We start from the raw sequence: 22,236 nt of genomic DNA on the forward strand, positions 1-22,236 counted from the left end.
TTTGCCAAATACTTATCTTTTCCAGGAAATAATCTATCACTCAAGAAAAACGGGAGTTGAACTCCTCAAGTTTTTTTTCAAGATCTGCTCTGTGTGATTCTAAAATTAGTGCCTGTTATATTTCCATATATCAGTTCCTGACATTTCTAGGGAAACAACTGCAAGACAACATTTTCTTTCTAGGAAGTAGATAAATTGTGGGCATTTGGTAGAATATCCTCTTGTGTAATCACAGTCCAGTTCTTTGGAACCAAGGTATTGGAAGAATCTGAAAATATCTGTGAATCTGAGTTTTCAAAGACAGTTTATAAAAATCTGTTCTTTGGCTGTCTGAAGAAAACTTAAATTTAGTACAAAAGAAAATTCCCTGTGATCATACTTGTTGCCAAACGTATGGCATACTTTTCTTTGAAAGAAAAATGAATGGGGTAAAATAGATTTCTGGGGTAAAAAACATCAGTGGTTATGTAAATCTGAACTTCACTTGCAAGCAGTTAAAATCATTGAATATAATGGCCAAGTTTTTGGAAAGATATGTATTTCTACAGGGAGGAATTGTTGTTTTTGTTTAGGCTGTAGCTAACTTCTTTTTAAAAGTACTTTAGGAATAAGGGAAAGATGTTAAAAATACCTCTTTATTTGTAGCTTGGACAAGTTTCTCTGTCTTTAACCTCAGTTCTCTAGGGGCTTGTTCAGGGGGGTTGGTGGTTTTTTTGATTGGTTGCTTTGTTTGGCGGATGTGTGTGGTTTTGGGATTTTTATGCTGTTCAGATACATGGCTCTGGTCCCAGATGAAAAAAAAACCTTGTTTTTTTTACTGTTCTAGATCACATATCGACTACGGTATCTTCTCCGAGCAAGGTGTGATCCTTCACCAGTGACTAACAATACCATCCAGTTCCACTGTGATCCTAGCTTCTGGGCTCAGAATATTTTCAATCTAGGTATGATAAATTTTTATTAGCCCTTTGGTGTCTGGATCTTATTTTGAAAGCAGCTTTCTTTTTGTGATGATAGCCTCTGCACTGTTCATTTTTTGATTTACTCTGTTAAATGTATTTCCCTAACTGTGAAAAACATTTAAAGTGCATAACATGGGGAAAAGTATTATTTATGAATACTATGAGAAAGTATTAACAAACTTACCTTGTTTGAACTGTATATGTGATGGTGAAAATAGCAGCTTTCAATTTTCTGGTCAATACATATAACTTCTGGCTTCTGAAGCAAGGAACACTGTTTATAACCCTATCCTGAGAATGGGTTCCTGCTGTCAGCCAGCGCTCACAGGTCCTTTCCCATGGGACAGCTTTCAGCCCCGATGATAAGTGCACTAGGAACTCAACAGCTTAGCAGGAGAACTTAAAGGTTTTAGACCTCTTTTAGGATTTTGACTGTTGTTGTGCTTCCTTTCTCCACTGTTAGCTTGGTGGGCAGTGTTGTTTTTCTGTCATGTGCAGAAGGCTTTGTGAGATACGTGTGGGACCTTTTCTGCCTTTCATCAGAAAGTGCTCTCTCTGTGTACAGAGGGGCAAGTGTATGATTCTCTACAGTGTCAGAGAAATAAAGTGTTACAGCAGTTCTTCAAGGCAAACAAGCTCCTTTTCCCAGACATGAGGACATTGGATGGTAGCAAGGAAATTCTCCAAGTTTCTTCTTTATAAATAGTTTTCTTAAAGACAGGAATTGAAAGTGAAACTTGTTTCCAGAAACCAGCTGTCAGGTTGTGTGGTGATAACTCTGAACTGCTGCTCAGCTGAGATGTTTATCATGACTCACTTTTTCTTGATTTTGGTGGGCTCTTTCTTTGGTGTGTGTTCATTTAATGAACTTCTGAAATATGGTCCCTTACATTCTGAAAAGTGCTATAATAGAGATGGCACCTGTATAGACCAGCACTGAGGTTCTTGTAGGAGTTTAAGTGATAGATAAAACCGTATCATGTTTATCTATCTAGTTTCAGAAATCACAACCTTTAGGCCATTTTGTTTATGATCAAATGTGTTCACTTTCTTTAGATAAGCTAGATTTAAGAACCAGTGAAGAAAAAATAAAGTCTGAGTAAAGAAACAAGTTACTTCAGGAATGGTTTGGGTTCTAGTCAGACTGCATATTGCTGACAGTGTGATGGCATTTCTGCTAACTACCATACTTTGGTATTGATTTTATTTATTTTGGCTCAAATAGGTTCTTTGGTCATTGAAGATAAGGAAACTCCACCACATATGCCCAAGAGCCCTGTGATGGAACCAAACTTACAGCCACCAGGCAGCTTACCTTCCAACCAGCTCTCCAAGTTCCCGACACAGATCAGCTTAGCGCAGCTCCGACTCCAGCACATGCAGCAGCAGGTCATGGCTCAGAGACAGCAAGCTCAACGCAGAGCAGGACCAGCAGTTCTACCAAACCCAAGAATGCCAGGAGCCATGCAGCAACCTCCTGCTTCTCATCAGGTAAGTTAGGACTGTTTACAAAGAAGAGTCTCTTTTTTTCATGGCACTGAAGGAGAAAGTAAAGTAAGATAGGATAAAAAGGAAAGAACTTAAGTCTAGATACATAATTTCAGATAGCTTCATCTTCAGCATGTGGCTATGTAGATGGTTTAGAGAACATTTTCTCTACTGAGGATTGAATGGGCATTTTAAACTTGCCTTGCAAAATGCATGGTAGCGCTCAGCCTATATTTATTCATTAAAAAAATAAAATCTTGTTGTATCCAGCCATATATAGTGCTGAGCAACATTTTTGAATTTTTGTCGAGTGATGAAAAAGTGAATGTCACTAATTTTTTTCTACATCTCTTTTGCATAATACCCAATGATTCTCCCATCTATCTTTCCAAGATGGAAACACTCTCACTGGCTCTTGTGATGTCTCTTCATATATTAAAATAATTCAAAACTGTCTACTAGGTTTTAACATTGAAAGTCTATGCTTTTGATCATTCTGATAAATGGTGTGATGCTATTTGTTTGCATATAATTTGTGAGGAGTTCCAGAAGTTTAAGAGGGCCATTTAGTAAAAAATGTGTGGAATATTGAATAGATATCAGCTAACTTGCAGAACTGTTTTTATGGTTTTTATGCAGGCACCTCCGCGCTTGATTCATTTCCAGAATCATAGCCCCAAGCCCAATGGTTCAGCTCTTCCTACACAACAGATGAGATTTCCCCAAAATCAGAACCTGCCAAGGCCAGCAGTAAAGCCCAACCCATTGCAAATGGCATTCTTGGCACAGCAAGCTATAAAACAGGTAGAGTTTCTTTCCCTTTTCACTCTCCATTTAGAAATAAAACATCAAATGTGCTTTGTGTCATTTTTATATTATACTTCTAGAGTGCTTTTCAATTAAAACAGAGGCTGCATTATTTCTCTATGACAAGATACCCATAGTTTTCTTAATAAGGTAACTGTCAAGCTGCTTTCATTTTGACAGTTCTAAGCAGCTGAAGCATTATGGACGTGAGCCTCTGTGTGTGTCGTGTAGGTGTTTCATTGTCTTACTTGCTGTTACTGTGGTTTCTGACCACCAATGCAGAACTTGGCGTGGCCATGGCCTGCACACTGCAGTCCATGAGTAGACAAAACAGATTATAGTGGCTTCACCAGGAACCAGGTGAAATCTTCACTAGAAAGTTAGAGCTGCCACGATTGCCCAGAGTATGGCAAATCTGAACTTTTACAGGTGAGGGGAGAAAGCAGAGTCCACAATTGTGGGACCTCTGCTGAGTGAGACTGATCAGTGCCCAGCTAATCAGCAGCTGAGCTGGGGCAGAAACAAACACATCATATGTGTTCTGAATGTTGGGGAAGGATCATCTTTATTAAAAAGCATATTATTAACACATGAATTGTTAGGTGCATGGAAGGAAAGAGAAAGTCATGTCACTAGAGGTAAGCAGGAAAGGATCAAACAAATCTGTGACCTGAGAAGTGGTGTAATACCATTTATGTTTGCAGTGCTTATGATATCAGAGAACTAATTCCAACAAAATTGTGTAGCAATGAGAAAGGAAGACATGGACCCTCTTGGTTCTTGCTCCTAAGAGAATTGAGTTTATTGCCATCACACAAGGCCTTATATACTATAGGAGTATGCCTAAACTTTTATACTATGCTAAAAATACACCATGCAGGCTTTATGCTGTGCTAAAAATACACTAGCTAAAATGATACCTGTTAGCATTTTTCTTAACCAAAACAAACACACGTTGGCTGCATGCCAACACCTGTGTTGCTGTCCTCGCTTCTCCTTAACCAGTCAGCACTCTGGTTACCAGGAGCTTACACGACTTATTTTTTCTTCATGCCAGCTGCACATCTTGCAAAGGTCTTTTTGTGAGTGAACAGAAGTGATCAGAGGCCTATAAGGCTCTTATTCTGTAAGATTTTTCTTATCTTCCACAAATTGAAGAAAGCTGTACAATATCTAAGAGAACTTGTAAGAATAAAAAGTAAGTCACTTCTATTCTGTGCCTCTTAAAAGAAGACTGGCCTGTCTACAAGCCTTTCTTTCAAGATACCTCATTATTCAGTAATGTCTTTCTGAAAGTAGAGGCCAGTAAATAGAATGACTGACTAAAAAGGAATTGAGCAGAGTCAGATTTTGCCTGCAGTTGCCATGAAATTCCATTAAAGTCATTGAAAACTGCATATATCTAAATGAGAAAGAAATTTGGTCTGACTTGACTGTGCACTTCATATCATGGTGTTAAATATATATGTGGATGGAGATCCAGTCAGCATTTCAAATTCTTAATGACTTTGTTGTTAAGGGAAGCACAACATCAAAGACTTGATGGCATCCAGGTGACACTGTAGCCATTTACTTAGTAAAGCACTGGAGCAGTTGTGCATTCAGCTTTTATTTCACAAAAACTGTTACATTTCTTCCACAACACTGTCAATGCAGCATGAAATATTAATAGATACTTAACACTGAGGTACAGCTTTGAATTTAAGAATTTGCATTCATTTCTTCTATTCATAGTTTTCAGCTACTTGTCATCTTCTGTTGTCTTGTGAGATTGGTTCTTGAAATGAGATAACTTCAGAGTAAATCAGGATTTTATGTTTGAATTCAGCTTCCTGAACTGAGCTGCTGGTTTTATCAGTATATTCAGTAGATGCGACCTGTTGCAAAGGAAATAATGCTGAATTGTGGATTATTGTTTCTTCTTTTTAGTGGCAGATCAGTAGTGGACAAACTTCAACCACCCCTTCAACTGCAAGCAGCACAACATCGACTCCATCCAGCCCCACAGTCACCAGTGCTGCTGGGTGTGATGGAAAGAATTACGGTCCCCCTGTGATAGATTTGAGTTCCCCGGTGGGGAGCTCCTATAATCTACCATCTCTCCCTGATGTAAGTGTAACATAGAAGCAATATTTTGAAGTCTTAATGTTTGTGAGAAATAGAAAACTTTTAGACTGAAATTCTGTTTGTCAAAATGAGACAGTTCTAGGAAATAAACAATGCAGAGTTGCCTGCACGTTGCTGGAAATACTCAGAACTGTTCTGGGAGACAGCTGTTAGGGCAACTACGAAAAACAACATTACAGGTTGTAATTGTAATTGGACTTGTTTATATGGATGCTGCTGTTTTTCCCCAGCCCTCATAATGATCCTAACAAAAATGTCTTCGCTTACCTTTCATTTACCAGTGTCCATAGATAGCAGTGTTTTGCTGATGGCATTTCTGGTAGATTTTTAACATTTTAAAAATATATTTTTAACTTACTAAAAGAGCTGTCTTGGGTAGGTATTAATGGTCAGCATACTGGATATATTCCTTATAGCTTTTCCTTTTGGTGCTTCTTTTCTTTATATCTGCTCTAACATGCCTGTGAGCTGATGATAGAGCATAGTAAAATCATCTTTTCTTAAACTTCTAAGCTTCACTTTTATAGTTTCTTCTGAATGGTACATGTTTGCCAGAGGTCCATGTTGGAGTTGTTGAGTTTTAGTCAGGTGACTTTATTTTTTCTCATTACTGCCTAACCTGTTTTTTGTGGTCTAAGGTTTGTAGAAATCTGAAGTGTCATGGTTTTCTGGTCACAGCTTGCTGTTAATTCTTGTATCTCCCATATATGCTTTGTTTTTAGCAATGTACTGTGTGTTCTCTTTATTAAAATGGAGTACTTAGACTACACAATCCCAGTATCTGTCAGACTTAAAGAGTCCACACAACATGGTCATAAAACTACTGAGTCTGTGAGACATTCTAGCATATTTATTTTTGCACACAGTATTACGAACTCTTCTACTTGTGTATGATTGAGTTTATGCTATTAAGATACATGGCCCAAATCACTGTAAATATGCTGACCTTGCCAAAGCTGCTGCATCCACTTTGGATACATCTGGCTCATGAGTAGAAATTACAGTGGTCAGTGTGTCTGATACCAGTGGATTTATGAGGTGTCCACTAAGAGAACTGATACCAAGGTGAGGTGTTTTCTTGTCAAACATTATCTTATATACTGGAAGAAACCAAACACTTCAGAAAGTCATTCCTCCTTATCAAACTGGAACGTGTAGTTTTTACAGAAAGTTAGAATGCTACATTGGGAGCCCCTAGAATAAAGCTCAGTTATCTGGCCTGAGCCATGGTGGAAAGAACAAGTGTTGGTTTGCTGTTTCCATTTTGAGCCAATATGCATGGATCCTCTCCAGAAGGTATGTAGGACAGATGGGATTGAGTGTCCTTTGAGTTTCTTCCAGTCCTGTTAAACACCAGTGGATTAAGGGGTAGTTTGTGTACAGCGTATTATCTTTTTTAGAGTATTTAATGTGAGCATGTCCAAAGAAGGTGTGGAGATAAACTTCAGCCTTTACTTCGGTGTGTGAAAGCTCCCTGTTTGATTTAAGCCTTCTCTGTAGCCTCTGGAGAAAAATTGGCACTTACAGAATCATCTGCTCTTAAAATGAAGCACTGTCTGGATTTGGCTATTTCGTTTTCTTTTTAGGGAAAGCAAGATGATGTGTTTTAAAGTAACCATCTCACTTTTGGATGGCTAAACTTAGGTGAAATGCATTTTGGTCTTCGCTTTCAAAATAACATTATGGCAGAGGCTTTTTAGTTTTGTTTTGGTTTTGTTGTTTTGGAGGATTTTATTCCCCTCCCAACACTAACTGCTTCCCTTTGCTTCTCCACATTTTAGATTGATTGTTCAGGAAATATCACACTGGATACTGCTGTAAGGAAGGATGACACTGTAGAGCAGAATCAGCCAAAACCCCCTTCAAACAGGACTGTGCAGTCACCAAATTCCTCAGTACCATCACCAGGCCTCTCAGGTAATTGAATGTGGTGCAATTTTCTATTTAAGTGATGCAATTGAAAAATCTAATGTGGCAATGTTAACACTGCCATAAGAATTAATTCTGTTTTACATTAAAGATGAGAAATAAGAAAATGAAGGCAAAGTTTTAGAAACCATAGTAGGAGGTAGAGTTGAGACAGTAGTTTAGTGTTGTGATCAAAAGTTAAGCATCCGGATCTTAAGAACAGGGAGGGAAAGAAACCCAGTAGATTTTAGCAAATTGGGTAGAAATCCATAGAAAAGTGACACTTTCAGGTGTGCACCAGATTAAAATGTAGCAGCTGTGGTAAGAGACAAGTATTTGAGAAAGTAAGAGAGGATGTAACAGCAGACTAGAAATGGTGCCTTGGGAAGGATAGTGCAGCACTGACACAGGATGACCTGAGAAGTTACTGTGATGGGTGGCTGAATGTGGTGGACCTGGAGGACCCAGGGGATTCCTGTCACCATGCTGGTGGCCCTCAGCAGCTGTTCCTTGCTCCCATTATCTGATGTGAGCTGTGGGAAGGCTGTGTGAGTGGGAATTCCCGGGGAGCACTCATGCAGCATTCAAGCTGATGCCCTTGCGTGGTGGTCCCACACTGAGGCGGGATAGCAGAGACAGCCGTGCATTCACAGGCAGCACAGACAGCCCTCCCAGGCTTCTCAGGGCTGCTGCTCAGCAAGGTCCTTCACAAGGCTTTCGGCTCTCTGGTCCCCAGACCTTTGGTCCTCTCTCTTATCTGTCCCTCAGATTTCTTCCTGCTCACCAGCTCGAAGTTTTGTGGCAGTTCTCCTGAGAGATCTGCTTGAATTTAATAAGACAAAACAACCTGCAGTGATCAGGTGGAGGGGTCAGCCGGGCAAAGGTACTGACCCATCAGCCTGCTTACATGTAGTGAGCCCTTTCTTAGTCCTCTCTTTCCCTCTGTTATCTCATGCTTCTCATCCTCTCATGAAAATGTATTAAATGAGGTATTTCTCACTGCAGGAGAAATTTTCCCCAAAACATATGTACTTCTCCAAGACTTGTATCTCAGACTTGGCACAGACCTGTGTTCTGTTCTAATCTGATCTTTCTGTCCTAGGAGGAATCAGTGTGACAAACGTACACCCTCCAATTCGTTCACCTAGTGCCTCCAGTGTTGGGAGCAGAGAGAGGTAAGGAAAGAATGTGAGAGAAGAAAATATAACTTCCACCTCCACAGAACATGCCTCAGTCTCTTCTCTCTTTAATGCACATAGATGTCAATTTGTCTCATCTTCTCTGTTAACAGGTCAGACCTGGTGGTTGTTACAGCACTCTTTGCATTCTGAAAGCAGTAATTTAATTTGTAATATATTAATAAAACATCTAAAAATGTATTAACTCTGTAAATGATGGCTAGGTTTGCGTTATTTAAAGAATACCATTTACAAATTAGGTTTGAAATTCAGAAAAATCAGCTAAAGGAAAAAACTGCATATTGAAAATCCTTGTGGAACTATAAATTACTTCAGATTTAAGTAACTGATGTTACGAAGAGGGTTATTAAGAATTTTCTGCTGCAGTACAGTTAAGTGAGCACTAGATATCTACTGAGAGTCTACACGAATGTTTTTATCCCTTACTGATGGAATATTAATGAACAAATATATTTACACAGTGTTGTTTGAAGAGTGCAGATCCATTAATGTGTTGCAATAAATTAGAGCATACATCTGACATGAGAATAATTTTTCATGCGGAGAAAAATCAGATGGCATTCATCTTACTTGAGTTGGAAATGCAGGTGCTTTTTAATCTAGAATACCTTTTGCTCTATTCCATTTACATGGTAAATTGTGTGAAGGACTCTTATGAACAGTTTAAATGAACAGTTTAAATGGTTGTTTGAAGAGTCTACTTGCATTTAAAAAACGTGTTTCATTATGCTGCTGCTTGAATTCATTTTGTTAGATTTGAATTATTCAGTTTTATTTTAAAAAGTAAGCAGGTATTTTTGATTGTCCATTCTCATCCTATTAGGACTAAACACATGAAAAAAAAAAGATCTGGTTCTAAAAGTAGGGTCCGAGTTTTGGTAGAGCTGCAAGGCTCTAAGAAAGTTTTCCAAGATAATGTAAATGTGTTTTATCTGCCTTACTCGATTGTGTGGTTTATAGTGCTCAGTGGAGGTGCTTTTTTGTGTGTGATCTGAAAGAAACGGAGATTATTTGCAAATCTTGCACTAATGGGTCAGACCATGAGTAATTCTCTAGTTTTGGAGCTGCACCATTAAAATTCTCCCTTTTGGTAATGCTTTTTCAGTATACATCAAAGGAAATAAGCTTGGATGTTGTATTCCATAAAGGGCATACTGCGGTGCTCTGGATTCAAAGTAGATTACCATCCTGAGGTCTTGGAAAGCGTCAGTGTACAGGAGGTGTCCAGTTCTGACTCCTAATTTCCCTTTTTTCCTGCCTCTTGCTGTCATTTACAGTTCTGGCTCCTCCAGCAGGCCACCAGGAGCTGACTCTACACACAAAGTCCCGGTTGTTATGTTGGAGCCGATCCGAATTAAACAGGAGTCAAGTGCACCAAACGAGAACTTTGATTTCCCAATTGTTGTGGTGAAGCAAGAGACGGAGGAGGAATCCCGGCCTCGGAATGTAATATTTACAGCTAGAAAGATCTCCTTTCTCTTTGGAGGGTAGTTTGTATTTATGGGGAGTAAAATAACTTACTCATATTGTGTTGGGAACTGTTTCAGGAGAAAACTAAAAAGCTAAAAGGAAGAGGTGAGATTCAAAATCAAATTAGCCCTACTGCCAGTTAAATTAACTGGTGTGATCAGACTGCTTTTATGCATTGAAAACTTGGGAAGTCCAGAAATAACTTGCAGAGATGAAATTTTCAGGTGCTGCTGGGAAGTGTTTCCAGTCATTGTGTGGGAATATCCAGAAGCAAGGTTGCTAGATTTTTGGGCCATCAGAGATGAGTTTTTTATTAGGGGAGCAGTAAATAGCCTTTTGTAGCTAATTTCTTGTGTTCACTTGCTTGTGTTATAGTGTGGTAGTAATTTCTGCATGCACATTGCAAGTTGTATGGCTGCTTGCACGTAAATCTCTTACTCAGGTCAGTTTGCACATTGTTAAGGTCATGTAAATTCACATAAATATTGTAACCTGGCTTCCTTTGCTTCTTCCTGCAGTCCATACTGACTTCATTGCTGCTGGATACCAATCACAATTCCACTTCTGATGAAGCTGTGCTAAGAACAGATGCACCAGACAGCACAGATGACCAGCCAGGGGTACTGCAGGAGAACACATTCACTGGGAAAACAGGATGGATGGGATCCTCCCACACTGGGGAGGGCAGAAAAGAGGATGATCCCAATGAAGATTGGTGTGCTGTGTGTCAGAATGGAGGGAAGCTCCTTTGCTGTGAGAAGTGTCCCAAAGTATTCCATCTTTCTTGTCATGTCCCTACATTGATGAACTTTCCAAGGTAATTATGACCCCTTCAATTCCATCTAAAATTGCAGCAAAAGACATTAGACTTGTATTGTGAAACCCAGGATAAGAAGTTTCAGTCTCAGAGAAAAGAGCAGTGTCTTCTTTAAAGTCTTGTATCCAGAAGTTTCACTATTTGGAGAAAATCTGAATTTTCATGAAACTTCAGCTTGATTGTATTTTTTTCTACAAAATCTGTAGTAAAACTTCACTTATTTGACAATTAAGCAAGATCACATCTAGGGCATCTATTATTAAAACTGGGGCACAGAATTACCAATCTGTCATAAAATGTTTTAAGGGTGACTGAAAATATTTATACTTCTTAATAATAATTATTAAAAAAAAAAAGAAGAAGAAAAATTAATGTCTACAAGAAAAATCTGAAGTAATATATAGTATTAAATATATTACTTCAGTGCTAAACATGGCTACACTCCAAGCATGGGATGTGGAGTGACTGACATCTTTTATAACATCTCAGTCAGTGTTGAAACAAGCATTAAGCTTTCTTGATTGGCTGTTACAAAACCATTGCTCAGTTTCTTGACTTTCAAAATAGAGTCCTAAATAGGTTATTGTTATAAGCATTACCAGCCTTTGCTTCTGGAATTAGTGTCTTTGATTAAAATAAATGTCATTTTGCAATGCCCCAGCTTGGAAACATCATGCAATAAGCTTGTTTGTATTAAAGGATAAAAACATTGGTCATAACATGCTCATTGGTTAATGCTTTTATAAATATTAGGTTTTCTGATTAAATATCAGCATAGTTTAAAATGGTGCAAAACATTTGGATAGCAACTTAGATTAGCCCATTGATCATCTCTGTGCTACTCTGAACAGGCGTACTTCTGGAACTATATCTTTCTTTTAAATGTCATTTGAAATGGCACATAAAAATGTTTCTCTTAGTTTTTGAAACTTCAAATTCCAGGGTTTTCTTATTAAAATAATGCTATGTTACAGCTTTGTGCCATAAGGAAAACTCAGTAAGGTTACAGTAAGCACTTAAATTAGTAAATATTCTTTCTGGCAAGGAAACAAAATGTAACCTTGAAGCAGGTAGATAACTATGTATTACAAGACTTGGTTTCTATTAAAATTAAATATTCAAGAACAAGTCTTTAAAATGTCTCATTTTTACTGGATCATTCAGTGGATGATCTGAGGTAATGATGTCTGAGGGCAAGAGAACCAAACCAGCTTGATGGCAGGTGTTCAGATCCATAAAGGTGCATACTACTACAAGTGCACTGTGTTCCTGGGCTCCAGAGCACAGTTAGCTGAAGTTTCCTCCTGACTTCAGATGTATCAGGGTTTTGTTCTCATCTTTGTGGGGTTGCTTGCTTTTTTTTTTTCCCCCAGCTGTAAGTCTGCCAAACATTTAGTCTCTTAGCATTAGTTTGTTCAAACATACAAAATAATTTCATTATTATTATGTCAGTGGTGTCAGTCTGCTGCTTTCATGATTGCTTTTTGTTCCTGTTTCAGATGGATAGAGCAATGTCATAGGTTCATACACTCACAGGATGGTTTGGGTTGGAAGGGACCTTCAAAGCCCTCTAGTTTGAACCACCCTGCAATGCTCAGGGACATCTTCAACTGGATCAGGCTGCTTGGAGCCCCATCCACCCGGGCCTTGAATTTCCAGGGCTGGGGCCTCTACTCCCTCTCCGGGCAACCTGTGCCAATGTTTCACAACCCTCACAGTAAAAAACTTTTTCCTTGTATCTAGTCTGAGTCTACCCTAGTCTGAGCCTACTCTCTTTCAGTTTAAAACAATATTCCCATATAGATTCGTAAGGCCTCTGCATCTTTTTTCCTTCACTCCAGCCTACCACATTCTTCCTGATTCTTGGATATTGTAATACATCATTCCTTTATCTTTAATTTGTTTGTTTTCTTGTATCATAAGATCTTTAGGTCATGGCCTGTATCAATTTTTGCATGTCTGACACATCATTTCTGTAAGGCTCATCCAGGCACAGAGGTGACATTGTCATAAATCACTCTGTGAAGTTAAGACAGTAGAAAGTAAAACTTCTTGAAGCAAAATGCCCATCATTCACCCCTGTATGCTAAAACTGGCAGATGGTGAAAATCTTTGGATCGCTCTGAATAGGAAACAGTAAGATTTTATTTTTAAATTTTTGAAGTCTTCTGCCTTATTACTGAAATGCAATAAAGGGTGCTGCAGAAACCATTTCCCATTTTTGAAGACACTGTTATTATAATGTACCTCTGAGCAAATAAATGCAGTTGGATCTCGTAACTGGTTATTGCTGGATTCTGTCTTCTGTGTGACTGACTATTCAGCCCTCTGGTGGTTGTCTGCAAGCATACAAGTTTCTTCTTTTGTGGAGAACTCTATTAAAAACATAGACTCTTCATAGTTTTTTCAAAACTGTGAGGTTCATAAATTGTGTTTGACAATCAGTGGACATAGCTTGCAGAACTAATTATGTCATAGTCTTATGCTGACCTCTAAATCTCCAGGGTTGTCTTATATAAACTGGTAGAATCATGAACATCTGAAAGTTTTAGGGAGTGAAATATTTTCAGTTTTACAAAAACTCTTGTCTCTGGTAATCTCTGTAGATTAGTAGTGTGCTGTAGATCAAGCTTGTAGAGAATATGTAGTTCTCACCATATAATACTAACACTTTTCCTTCTGTTCAGCCCATATGATTCCTTCAGTCTCTCTGTAGTTATGGTTGTACAGGGCTCTTAAAAGTGCTTTCCTTAAATCCTGTGAGCTCAAGTGAAAAATTTCAGTACTGACAAGGTAGAAATCATCTGTCTATCTTTCTGTTAGGACACCATTAATGACACCAGTGCCACTAAAAGGAAACAAAGCTGTAGTAAAGCATTTTGGCCAGCTGTCTCAGCCTTTTGTAGTGTTTTAAAAATCACCACCAACAAAACAACAGAGATGCAGAGAAAACCCACCCCACAGATGAGGGACTTACCCAGAAATATGTGGAAAGCCTTCTGTCAAAGGTGTGCTCCCTCACACTAAGTCTGTTTGTCTTTAGTGGAGAGTGGATTTGTACATTCTGTCGGGATTTGTCCAAGCCAGAAGTTGAGTATGACTGTGATAAACCTGCTCACGGCTCTGAAAAAAGAAAATTGGAAGACACCGTGGGTTTGGCACCCATAGACCGTAGGGTAAGGATAAAATTGCTATTTAAAACTTTTAAGCTGAAGCAATTTTTAGCTTTGAGTATTAGAAACTTTCATCAGTGTTTTACCTGGTTTCAGTTGAGAACTTGTGTAAATACACCAAAATTAGTATTTTATGTGGGCTCTTAGTCTACATGTAGAGCCATTTATGGCAGAGTACTAGGTAGAAGACTCTCAGGTTCACGATGTACAGCACTGATAATGTGGGTGATTATGATGAGATTTATTGCTAGTACAGTACCTAAATATTGCCAATGCAGTGTATAATACCAGCAGGTCTAAAGGGCTGTAACATAAGCAGGTACAGCTGGAAACGTGCAGGTTTGCAGAAAGCACAATTGCAAAGCAGCAAAGCACCCACGGAGCTACTTGAGGATTTTATCTCCACATGTGGCTGGATCTTAGCCCTGTTACTCCCCTGTCCAAAACGGAGTGTTCCCATCTTCGGGCTGGATGTACCCTTGCAGGTGTCCCTGCTGGGGTGGGATCCACCTGGAAGCTGCCCTGCAAGCTCTGGAGATCAGTTTGCCCAGTTGGCCCAGTCTCCAGGAGCATTTTGTACCCTTTTGCAGGCCCATGTGTACCAAGGTCAATCACAGTCACCATTCCCCCATCTCTGGAATGCATTAATTATGCAAGCATCCAGACAGTTCCTCCTGCAATTCCCACCTGGTGTTCTTATGTTAGGATAAATCACATTGCCCATCAAGAGCATTGTGTGTGTGTGGAGGACAGACTCTGTGACACCATTATTTACATGTGCTCTATTGATATTTTGCATTAAATGTAAGTTGTAAGTCCTGTAAAGATTCTGATAAGGAATCAGCAAGCATAAAATCACACAAAAGTATTTTTAGAATCTCTCTCAAGGCTCAAGATCCAGTTTAATATATTTGTATACACAAAGAAAAAAGGGGGAATACTAAGCATCTGTTCCATATTTTCTGTAGTTTGTGATTTTAGAATAAACCATGTAGGATTCCTGAATTACTTGGGTATCTATTTGTCTTGACACAGAAGTGTGAAAGACTGCTGCTGTACCTCTACTGCCATGAAATGAGTCCTGCCTTTCAAGATCCAGTTCCTCCCACAGTATGTACCTCACTTCTTCCCATTTTATGTTAGCAGCATATTTGCCATGTTTCTAATGGCATTCCAAACTCCATTATCAGAAGTCAAACTCCACAGATATTGAATACATTAAACATGTTCAGTTTTATTAAAACTCTGTGAAGGGGGGGAAGTGAAAAGTTGAAGCACTGGGGATTTACAGTTGGCAGGGGATTTACAAGTAAAATTCCCCAATAGCTGATTTTACTTAATACTTCAGAAATAGTTACAGAAAGTTACGTTCTAACACTGCTAATTTCATATCCTGAGTGATATCACTGAGAAGGTGAATTGGCATATATTTGGGGGTTTTAAACATTACCTGATTTTGAGAATCAGGGTTCTCCGTAGTACTAACATGAAATCGAATTTCTTATTGTTAGCTTGAAATTTGTTTGTTTAAAATGTTAAACAGTACCTGGGTGCATTAGAAGTCCAAGGATACACAGAGCTACCACCATGATCAGATGGAAAGATGTTCTTCAAACAAGTCAGTGGGGAAGGAAAAGTCAATGGGGAAAGAGCTAATCAAAAAGTAGTATGTTCCTATGCAGTCTTTATTCCATTTGAATAAGAATTCTGAAGAACGTATCACAGAGTTTAATAATAAGAAATGGCACAAGAGATTCATTGATTAATCATATCATGGTCATGTGTTACTAAATTCAGGTATTAAAACATTAAAATGTGAATCTAGCTAGGAAAAAGTAGGAAAAAGTATCAATATATTACCACTGGATTTCATAGCTTATTTACTAGTTTCTTATTCTTTCTAAAGAAAAAAAAAAAGTTAATCCTACAGCCACAGTTTGAGTATCAAAACCACTGATATCACTGAAAATTGCCACCATTTCAAGGACTTACTTCATATGGTGGTCTTGAGAATGAAACTTAATAGATAACTTATTTGACTACATCTGAAAATGACATCCAAACCAAGTCATTGGCTCTATTATATGTAGTCAGTGGAGGTGGAGGTTTTATGTGTTTCTCTTTGATTTTAAAATAGGCATTGGAAAGAGTATATTTTAGCCAACAAATTGTCATACATCAGTGTTATTCCAGAAGCTGTCTGCCTGTATGTTAAAAGTGCAATTCTTGTATCTTTGAGTTGTACTTTGAAGATGAAACTAAACCTTGCCCACACCCTCAAATCTAAAGGTTTATAAAGCAATAAATTATGAATATGATTGCATTTGGGACTTTTTTTTTCTCCACTTAGGTCCCTGATTACTACAAAATAATCAAAAAGCCTATGGACTTGTCTACCATCAAGAAGAGACTTGAAGTGACCAATTCATTCTACACAAAGCCAGAAGATTTTGTGGCTGATTTCAGACTGATTTTCCAAAACTGTGCTGAATTTAATGAGGTTAGAAAAGTAGATACTTTATCAGGTTTTGTTGGTTTAGTTGCTTTGAGGAAAACTGTAGTGGGGGTAGAACTTTCAACACAAGAATTTATTGTATTAAACTTGTTTTGATTATGAGACTGCAGTGAAAACATCGATCAGATTTAACACTGCTGTGGTCTGAGAGGACTCTGCAGTGGAGATCTTTCCATAGAGGGGAGGAGGATGGTAACAAACATAGCTGAATGGCAGGACAGCAGGTAAAGAAAAGGACAGTTCTTTATCATGCAGGTTAATGGTGAGCATTATGATTTAAAAATTGGTTTCTTCCTCCTTGCCTCAGATCTTAAATTCAGTGGGATTTTCATTCTGGGAGCACTGTACTCACCCTTATGATTTCAAGTTGCACGTTGAGTGATTATTATCCCCCACTGCACATAGGGGAACACGTGGTGAAATAGGGATGCAGGTTCTGAGCGGACCACCAAATGAGAGAGAATTACAGTGGAATAAAGGCTTCTCCAAGTGGCCTCCATGGGGTTCTCATCCAGTCACCCTTGATAGCTAGGAGTTATTCCCACCACAGTGATCTCCACTTCAGGAAACTAAAAGCTCTGGTGGGTATGGATGACTTTAGGACTGCCCAGTCTTCCACATTACAGTCATTGTCTACTGAGTAATATTTTCACTGTTACTAAAAAGATCTGTAAGCTAGAGAAGTTTCTAACACCCTGAGGGCATATCTATGTGTTTCACAGCATAACACAACTTCTGTCCCCCTGCCCCCACCCCAGTCAGGATTTAAGAGTTCTTAGAATCTCTTTACATAGGTTTCAGAACCCAGGTAGTGTGGCTTTTGTGAGTGGCTTCTGTGGTCACCTGTCAGAGAAAAAAATCATTGGGGGGTGTTGGCTGAAAGATCTGCCCTCACTCTGTGTTTTGCAGACTTGTGCTCTTTGGGACCCTGTGTTCTGTAGCCATTCTTGCTGCTGATTGATGTTTTTTTGTCGTTTGTACCTAAAAGTCCTCGTGTGACCTGAGTACAAAGCTATTTCATGATGCACTGATGATGTTAATTCACCCAACAGCCTGACTCAGAAGTGGCTGATGCCGGCATGAAACTCGAAGCCTACTTTGAAGATCTTCTAAGGAACCTTTATCCTGAGAGAAAGTTCCCTGTACAGCCAAGCAGCCAGAGTGAAAAAGAGAATCCAGAACTTACTGATGACTCCGATGATGACTTTGTACAGCCCCGGAAAAAACGCCTCAAAGGAGAAGACCGTCAGTTGCTTAAATGAGCCCCATGTGTTACGACAGGAAGTTTTTTAAAAACTGAGAATATTTATCACTGTTCTCACTGTTTTGACTTGTAGGTTTGTGAATATTTACTAGACTTTCTACCCCCTGTCTGAAACACAAATCTAATGGAGATCAAGGTATGTGAAGAGCTTCTCTGAAGTTCAAACCTTTCATCTCTTTTCTGGATCAGCTCAGAAATTGCCATTTGTGTGGGGTGACAGCTGTTTAACTTTGCTTTGAAGAAGAAGTTTGTATAGAATTGAACTTCAAAACATGACATGGGTTCAACATGTGGTTTTCTGAGTTTGAAGAAAATGTGATCTCACCAGATTTTTAATTTTACCAAAGGCATGTGGCTGGCCATAATTTGATCTCTCTGTACTGTATTCAACACAAACCATGAAAAAAGATGGTGTAATGTTACTGTCCTGCAATACTGATTGGTATAATGAAAGTGTAGTTGCCCCCAAAGAAGTTATTGGGAATTTTAAAATGTAAGGGAGAGGGTATTAAAAATAACTTTAAAAAAAAGGAAGAAGAGGAATTTGTTTGAGAGTTTCTAATGGAGGAAGTAAAGGACAGAATACTTTGTTTTGCACCATTTTTTTCACCACCAGCAGGAAGCAATGGTATTTCTGTACTATTTTGTTTATCAGGTGTCTCAAGTGTGATGTACCTCTGTTTAATGAAGTTGATGGGGAAGTCTTGAGTGGAAAAATGTTTGTTTGCAAAACCAGTCATTTTTGTGTATTTTTAAAGAGGGGAGAAAAAGCATCCTTTCTGTCCACAATCCCTTGTTCTTTTTCTGTATTTCTAAATATGTCATTGTCAGAATGCAACCAGCATTCACCTGGGAGTACACAAGTTTGAAGATAAAGAAGGCTCTTCAGCCCTTCCATCTGTTCCTGTTAAAATCACCAGAAAATGAGGAAGAATTACCTTTATTTTGTTTGGTCTACTTTCCAGAAGCTCTGACAACATTAGGATTGCTTCTGCCCTCAGAGGCTGCAGAGTTAGAGCAGTACTTGTCTGTGGTTGCCCTAGCTATTGTTTTTTAGTCTTCATTTATGTCATCTTAAATGAAAACTCAGTGTTTGGGAGAGCAGTCATTTGGATTAACTGAGCTCTGACTGTGCCAGAATTCTGCAGTTTGACTTGTGAAGACAGTGAGCGTACCCAAGCCTGCTTCTGACTGGCTCTGTAGCCCTGGTGTGGTGCTGTGCATAGAGCATGGAAGAGACTGGATCCAAGTGCTGCTTGTGCCTCTCTGCTGCGTGCGTGTGGAGTGAGAAAAAGGCCTGGCTTTGCCTCTCACCTGATGAGATCATGCCTGTCTTTGTCATAGGGTGGCACTGCACACTAAAATACAGTGGACACTCCCATAAAATACTCAGTTGTGTTTGCAGCAGGCCTTTTGACATAACCTCTGATCATGTGGTAGATTATTAGGCTGCCCAAAGTAACCAGTTATTTTCCTTTTTTTTTTTTTTTTTTTTTTGTGGGCTTCAGTTTGCTGGGTTTTTTAAATTATTATTGCTGTTGTCACTGTTGTCATTTTAAAGCAGGAGAAGGCAGTGGCCTGACGCACTCCTGGCTCATGCTGAGGCAGCCCCTGTGCCCAGGTGAGGACATCCCTCCCTGCGGAAGCTGATTTCATTTGAGAGCCTCAGGAGTGGCCTCTGGAAGTTCTTTTCCCTGAGGAAAGGGATGCATGTCCCTTCCTTCAGGGCACCTCCACTGTGACCCACCTGTGAAAGCTTTCTGTCAGTTCTGTAGTTCCAGCCGGACGCTGAAAAACTCCAAACAATCCAAACAAAACTTCATCCAACTCTTAACAATTTATTTTAAGGCATCTCTGAGGGCTACTGCTTGGGATTTAATTTCTATGAGGGAAGATTCCCTTGGCTTTAATGCTGCTGATGGATGATATCTTCAGGCTGGAAGGGAAGGGATTCGGGGTGCATGGGACATACCTGGCGGGTGTGTGAGAGTTCCAGGAGGTCGGCATTGGGAATTGCTGTCTGAGCCCCTCTGCAAACACACAGTGCCGACATTCCCAGGTAATGCCCAAGCTGTTCCTTGGGGGATTTTTGGGGTGTCAATGAAGTCTGTCCACAGTGAAGCATCTCTGGTTTCCTGTTCAGAGCAGCCCCTGGCCAAGGAGCCGTGGGCAGCCCTTTATCCATATCCATCTGAGCACTGCCCGGGCATCCCAGTGCCCGTGCCTGGGATGTGTGTTTTGTACTCTGCGTGCCACAGGCAGGACACTGCAGGCACAGCTGCTCCCCTGGAAATACAAAGGACAAGAGGTGCCAGTTCCCTTTCTGTGGCTCCGGACCTCCCGCCCCGCGTTCCTGGCCAGCTGGGACACACGGAGGAAACACCAAGGAACGTTCCTGGCAGCGACCAGGCGTCACCAAGGGCTCTGCGCAGCTCTGGGCCAGAAAAGCGGCCCCAGCCTCAGCACCTGCCCTGGTTTTGGGCTGTGAACACTCACCTGCAGAAAACGCCCCTCTGCAGGCAGGACCAGCCCTGACACTCCAGAACAACTTTTGCAATGGACCGAGTGAACCCTCAGGACTTGTCCTGCACGTTTCTCCCTGGAAAAGGACATTGCATGAATACCATTACAGCTGTTGGGTAAATCCTGGAAAGGGCAGGAAATTAGCATTATTTCTAAGAGTTTTGTGCTGTCGTGTCAGGTGCCAGCCAGTTCTGCTCTAGAGCCATTCCAGGGGCTGGTGGGTGAAGCAGCATGAGCAGAAAAGAAGGAGCTGCATTTGCATAGGAATTCTCTTGCTGGCAGCAGTCATTCCCATCCCAGGCAGGACCTTCCTCATGATCCTGAGATCGGCTCAGGTGCTTGGAGCAGGGTGCTGAAAATGCCAAGATTCTGAGTTCAATCCCCAGATGGGCCAATTACTTATCATCGTTTGACTTGATGATCCTTGGGGATCTTTCTAACTCAAAATCTCCTGTGCTCTGTAAATAAAGAGTAAATAGTTTTCACTGGCTTTTTAAACCCAGAGGTTTTTTGCGTTGGAGTGCGAGCCACCGAGAAAGGGAGGGAGAGCATCAGGTCTCACCCGGCAGGTGTCGGATGAGCAGTCCCACGCCGGACGGAGTCGGAGCAGGAGCGGCAGCGCCGGACTCGGCCCCAGCTCCCGCCTCGGAGCGGCTTCTCCCGCCCGCCGCGATCCCGCTCGTTCCGCGGGGGCACGGCGGGCGGGAGCGGGCACGGGGGAGGCGGGCGCTGCTCTGCCACGGGGGGTGCGGTGGCCCTCGGGGCGGGGCCGTTCTGCATCCTCGCACCGGGGGCTGCGGGGCCGGGCCGGGAGCGCGCACCGGGGGCTGCGGGGCCGGGCCGGGAGCGCGCACCGGGGGCGCTGCGCCGCGGCTCCGTGTCCGCCAGGGGGCGGCTGAGGGGGTCCCGGGCCCCGCACGGGCGGTCCCCGCTCCCCGCCCGCTTCCAGCCGCGATCCAGCGCCTGCTCCGGGGAACCGCCGCCCTCCTCCCGGGCCCGGGCCCGGCACCGGCACGGCCCCGGCTCCCCGCGGCCGCAGCGAGACGGCGCGGGGACCTCGCCCGGAGCTCCAGCGGGACCCCAGCCCAGCGCCCGTCCCGGAGCAGCTCCTCCCGCTCGCGGTGATCCCGGTCCCGATCCCAGCCCAGAACCCGCCCCGGTCCTCCGGCCCCGGGACCCGCACCCCGCCCGCCGAGGGAGAAGCGGCTCCGCCCGGGACCCCCAGCCCGACACCGGCAGGACCCGGACCCGAATTCCCGTGCCCGGATCCCGGCCCCACCTTACCGCCTTGGGCTCCGCGCAGCGCCGGGAGCAGCCCCCGGTCCGGCGCTCCGAGCGACGGTCCCGCCGCATCCCAGGATGAGCATCCACCACACAAAACGGAGCGGGAGCGAATCCGCCGGGATTTATGGGCGGGGCGGGGCGGGGCCGGCTCAGGTGTGAAGGGCGGGGCCGGCTCAGGTGCGCGGGGCCCCAGAGCGGCTGCGCGGGGCGGGGCCGAGGGGATTCAAACCCCGGGAAATGCTCCCGGCACTGGGATCGGGCTTTCGGGTCCGGGTCCTGCCCGTGTCCGCTCGGCGGGGTCCCGGGCTCGCCGCGGGCGGGAGGAGCCGCTCCGGGACGGGCGCTGGGGCCGAGCCCCGGGACCGAGCCCCGGGACCCCCAAACCCCGCCGGTCCCTGCCGTGCCGGGCGAATTTTTTTATCCCGCACAGGCAGGTAATTCTCATGGAGGAACCCCAAAAATAAGGATATAGGGTCGGGGTGGTGGATTCTGCTTTGAATTAAAAACACATTGGGAAAAATAAATCTGTGGAACAGCTCATTTCCAATCCTGGACCAGCTTCTGTGTGATTGGCTGCGATTCCAGCTGCTCCCATGGTATTTTCAGCCTGTGGGACTCTAATGAAGTGACAGGTGCTGAACATGACAGAAAATAATGGGAAAATTCTCTGGATCAGGCAGTGTCCCAGAGGTCTGGCAG

The 22,236-nt window shown here is 42.0% G+C and overlaps 1 protein-coding gene across 7 annotated transcripts in view; it reads left to right on the forward strand.

The window, feature by feature from the left end:
• Positions 1 to 20,738, forward strand: part of TRIM24 (tripartite motif containing 24) — a 172,895-nt gene extending 152,157 nt beyond the window's left edge. For all 7 annotated transcript variants that reach the window (XM_069003209.1, XM_069003205.1, XM_069003206.1 and 4 more), the window contains 12 exons: positions 827 to 944; positions 2,188 to 2,453; positions 3,090 to 3,254; positions 5,187 to 5,366; positions 7,166 to 7,301; positions 8,395 to 8,467; positions 9,769 to 9,937; positions 10,480 to 10,778; positions 13,822 to 13,954; positions 14,987 to 15,061; positions 16,302 to 16,451; positions 17,519 to 20,738. In XM_069003209.1, coding sequence (XP_068859310.1) covers positions 827 to 944; positions 2,188 to 2,453; positions 3,090 to 3,254; positions 5,187 to 5,366; positions 7,166 to 7,301; positions 8,395 to 8,467; positions 9,769 to 9,937; positions 10,480 to 10,778; positions 13,822 to 13,954; positions 14,987 to 15,061; positions 16,302 to 16,451; positions 17,519 to 17,728 — 1,974 coding nt within the window. In that variant the 3' untranslated portion in view covers positions 17,729 to 20,738. The remainder of the gene's footprint in view (positions 1 to 826; positions 945 to 2,187; positions 2,454 to 3,089; positions 3,255 to 5,186; positions 5,367 to 7,165; positions 7,302 to 8,394; positions 8,468 to 9,768; positions 9,938 to 10,479; positions 10,779 to 13,821; positions 13,955 to 14,986; positions 15,062 to 16,301; positions 16,452 to 17,518) is intronic.
• Positions 20,739 to 22,236: the final 1,498 nt, after the last annotated feature.

The sequence above is a fragment of the Aphelocoma coerulescens genome, chromosome 1A (genome assembly GCF_041296385.1).
Source record: "Aphelocoma coerulescens isolate FSJ_1873_10779 chromosome 1A, UR_Acoe_1.0, whole genome shotgun sequence".
Lineage (NCBI taxonomy): Eukaryota > Metazoa > Chordata > Aves > Passeriformes > Corvidae > Aphelocoma > Aphelocoma coerulescens.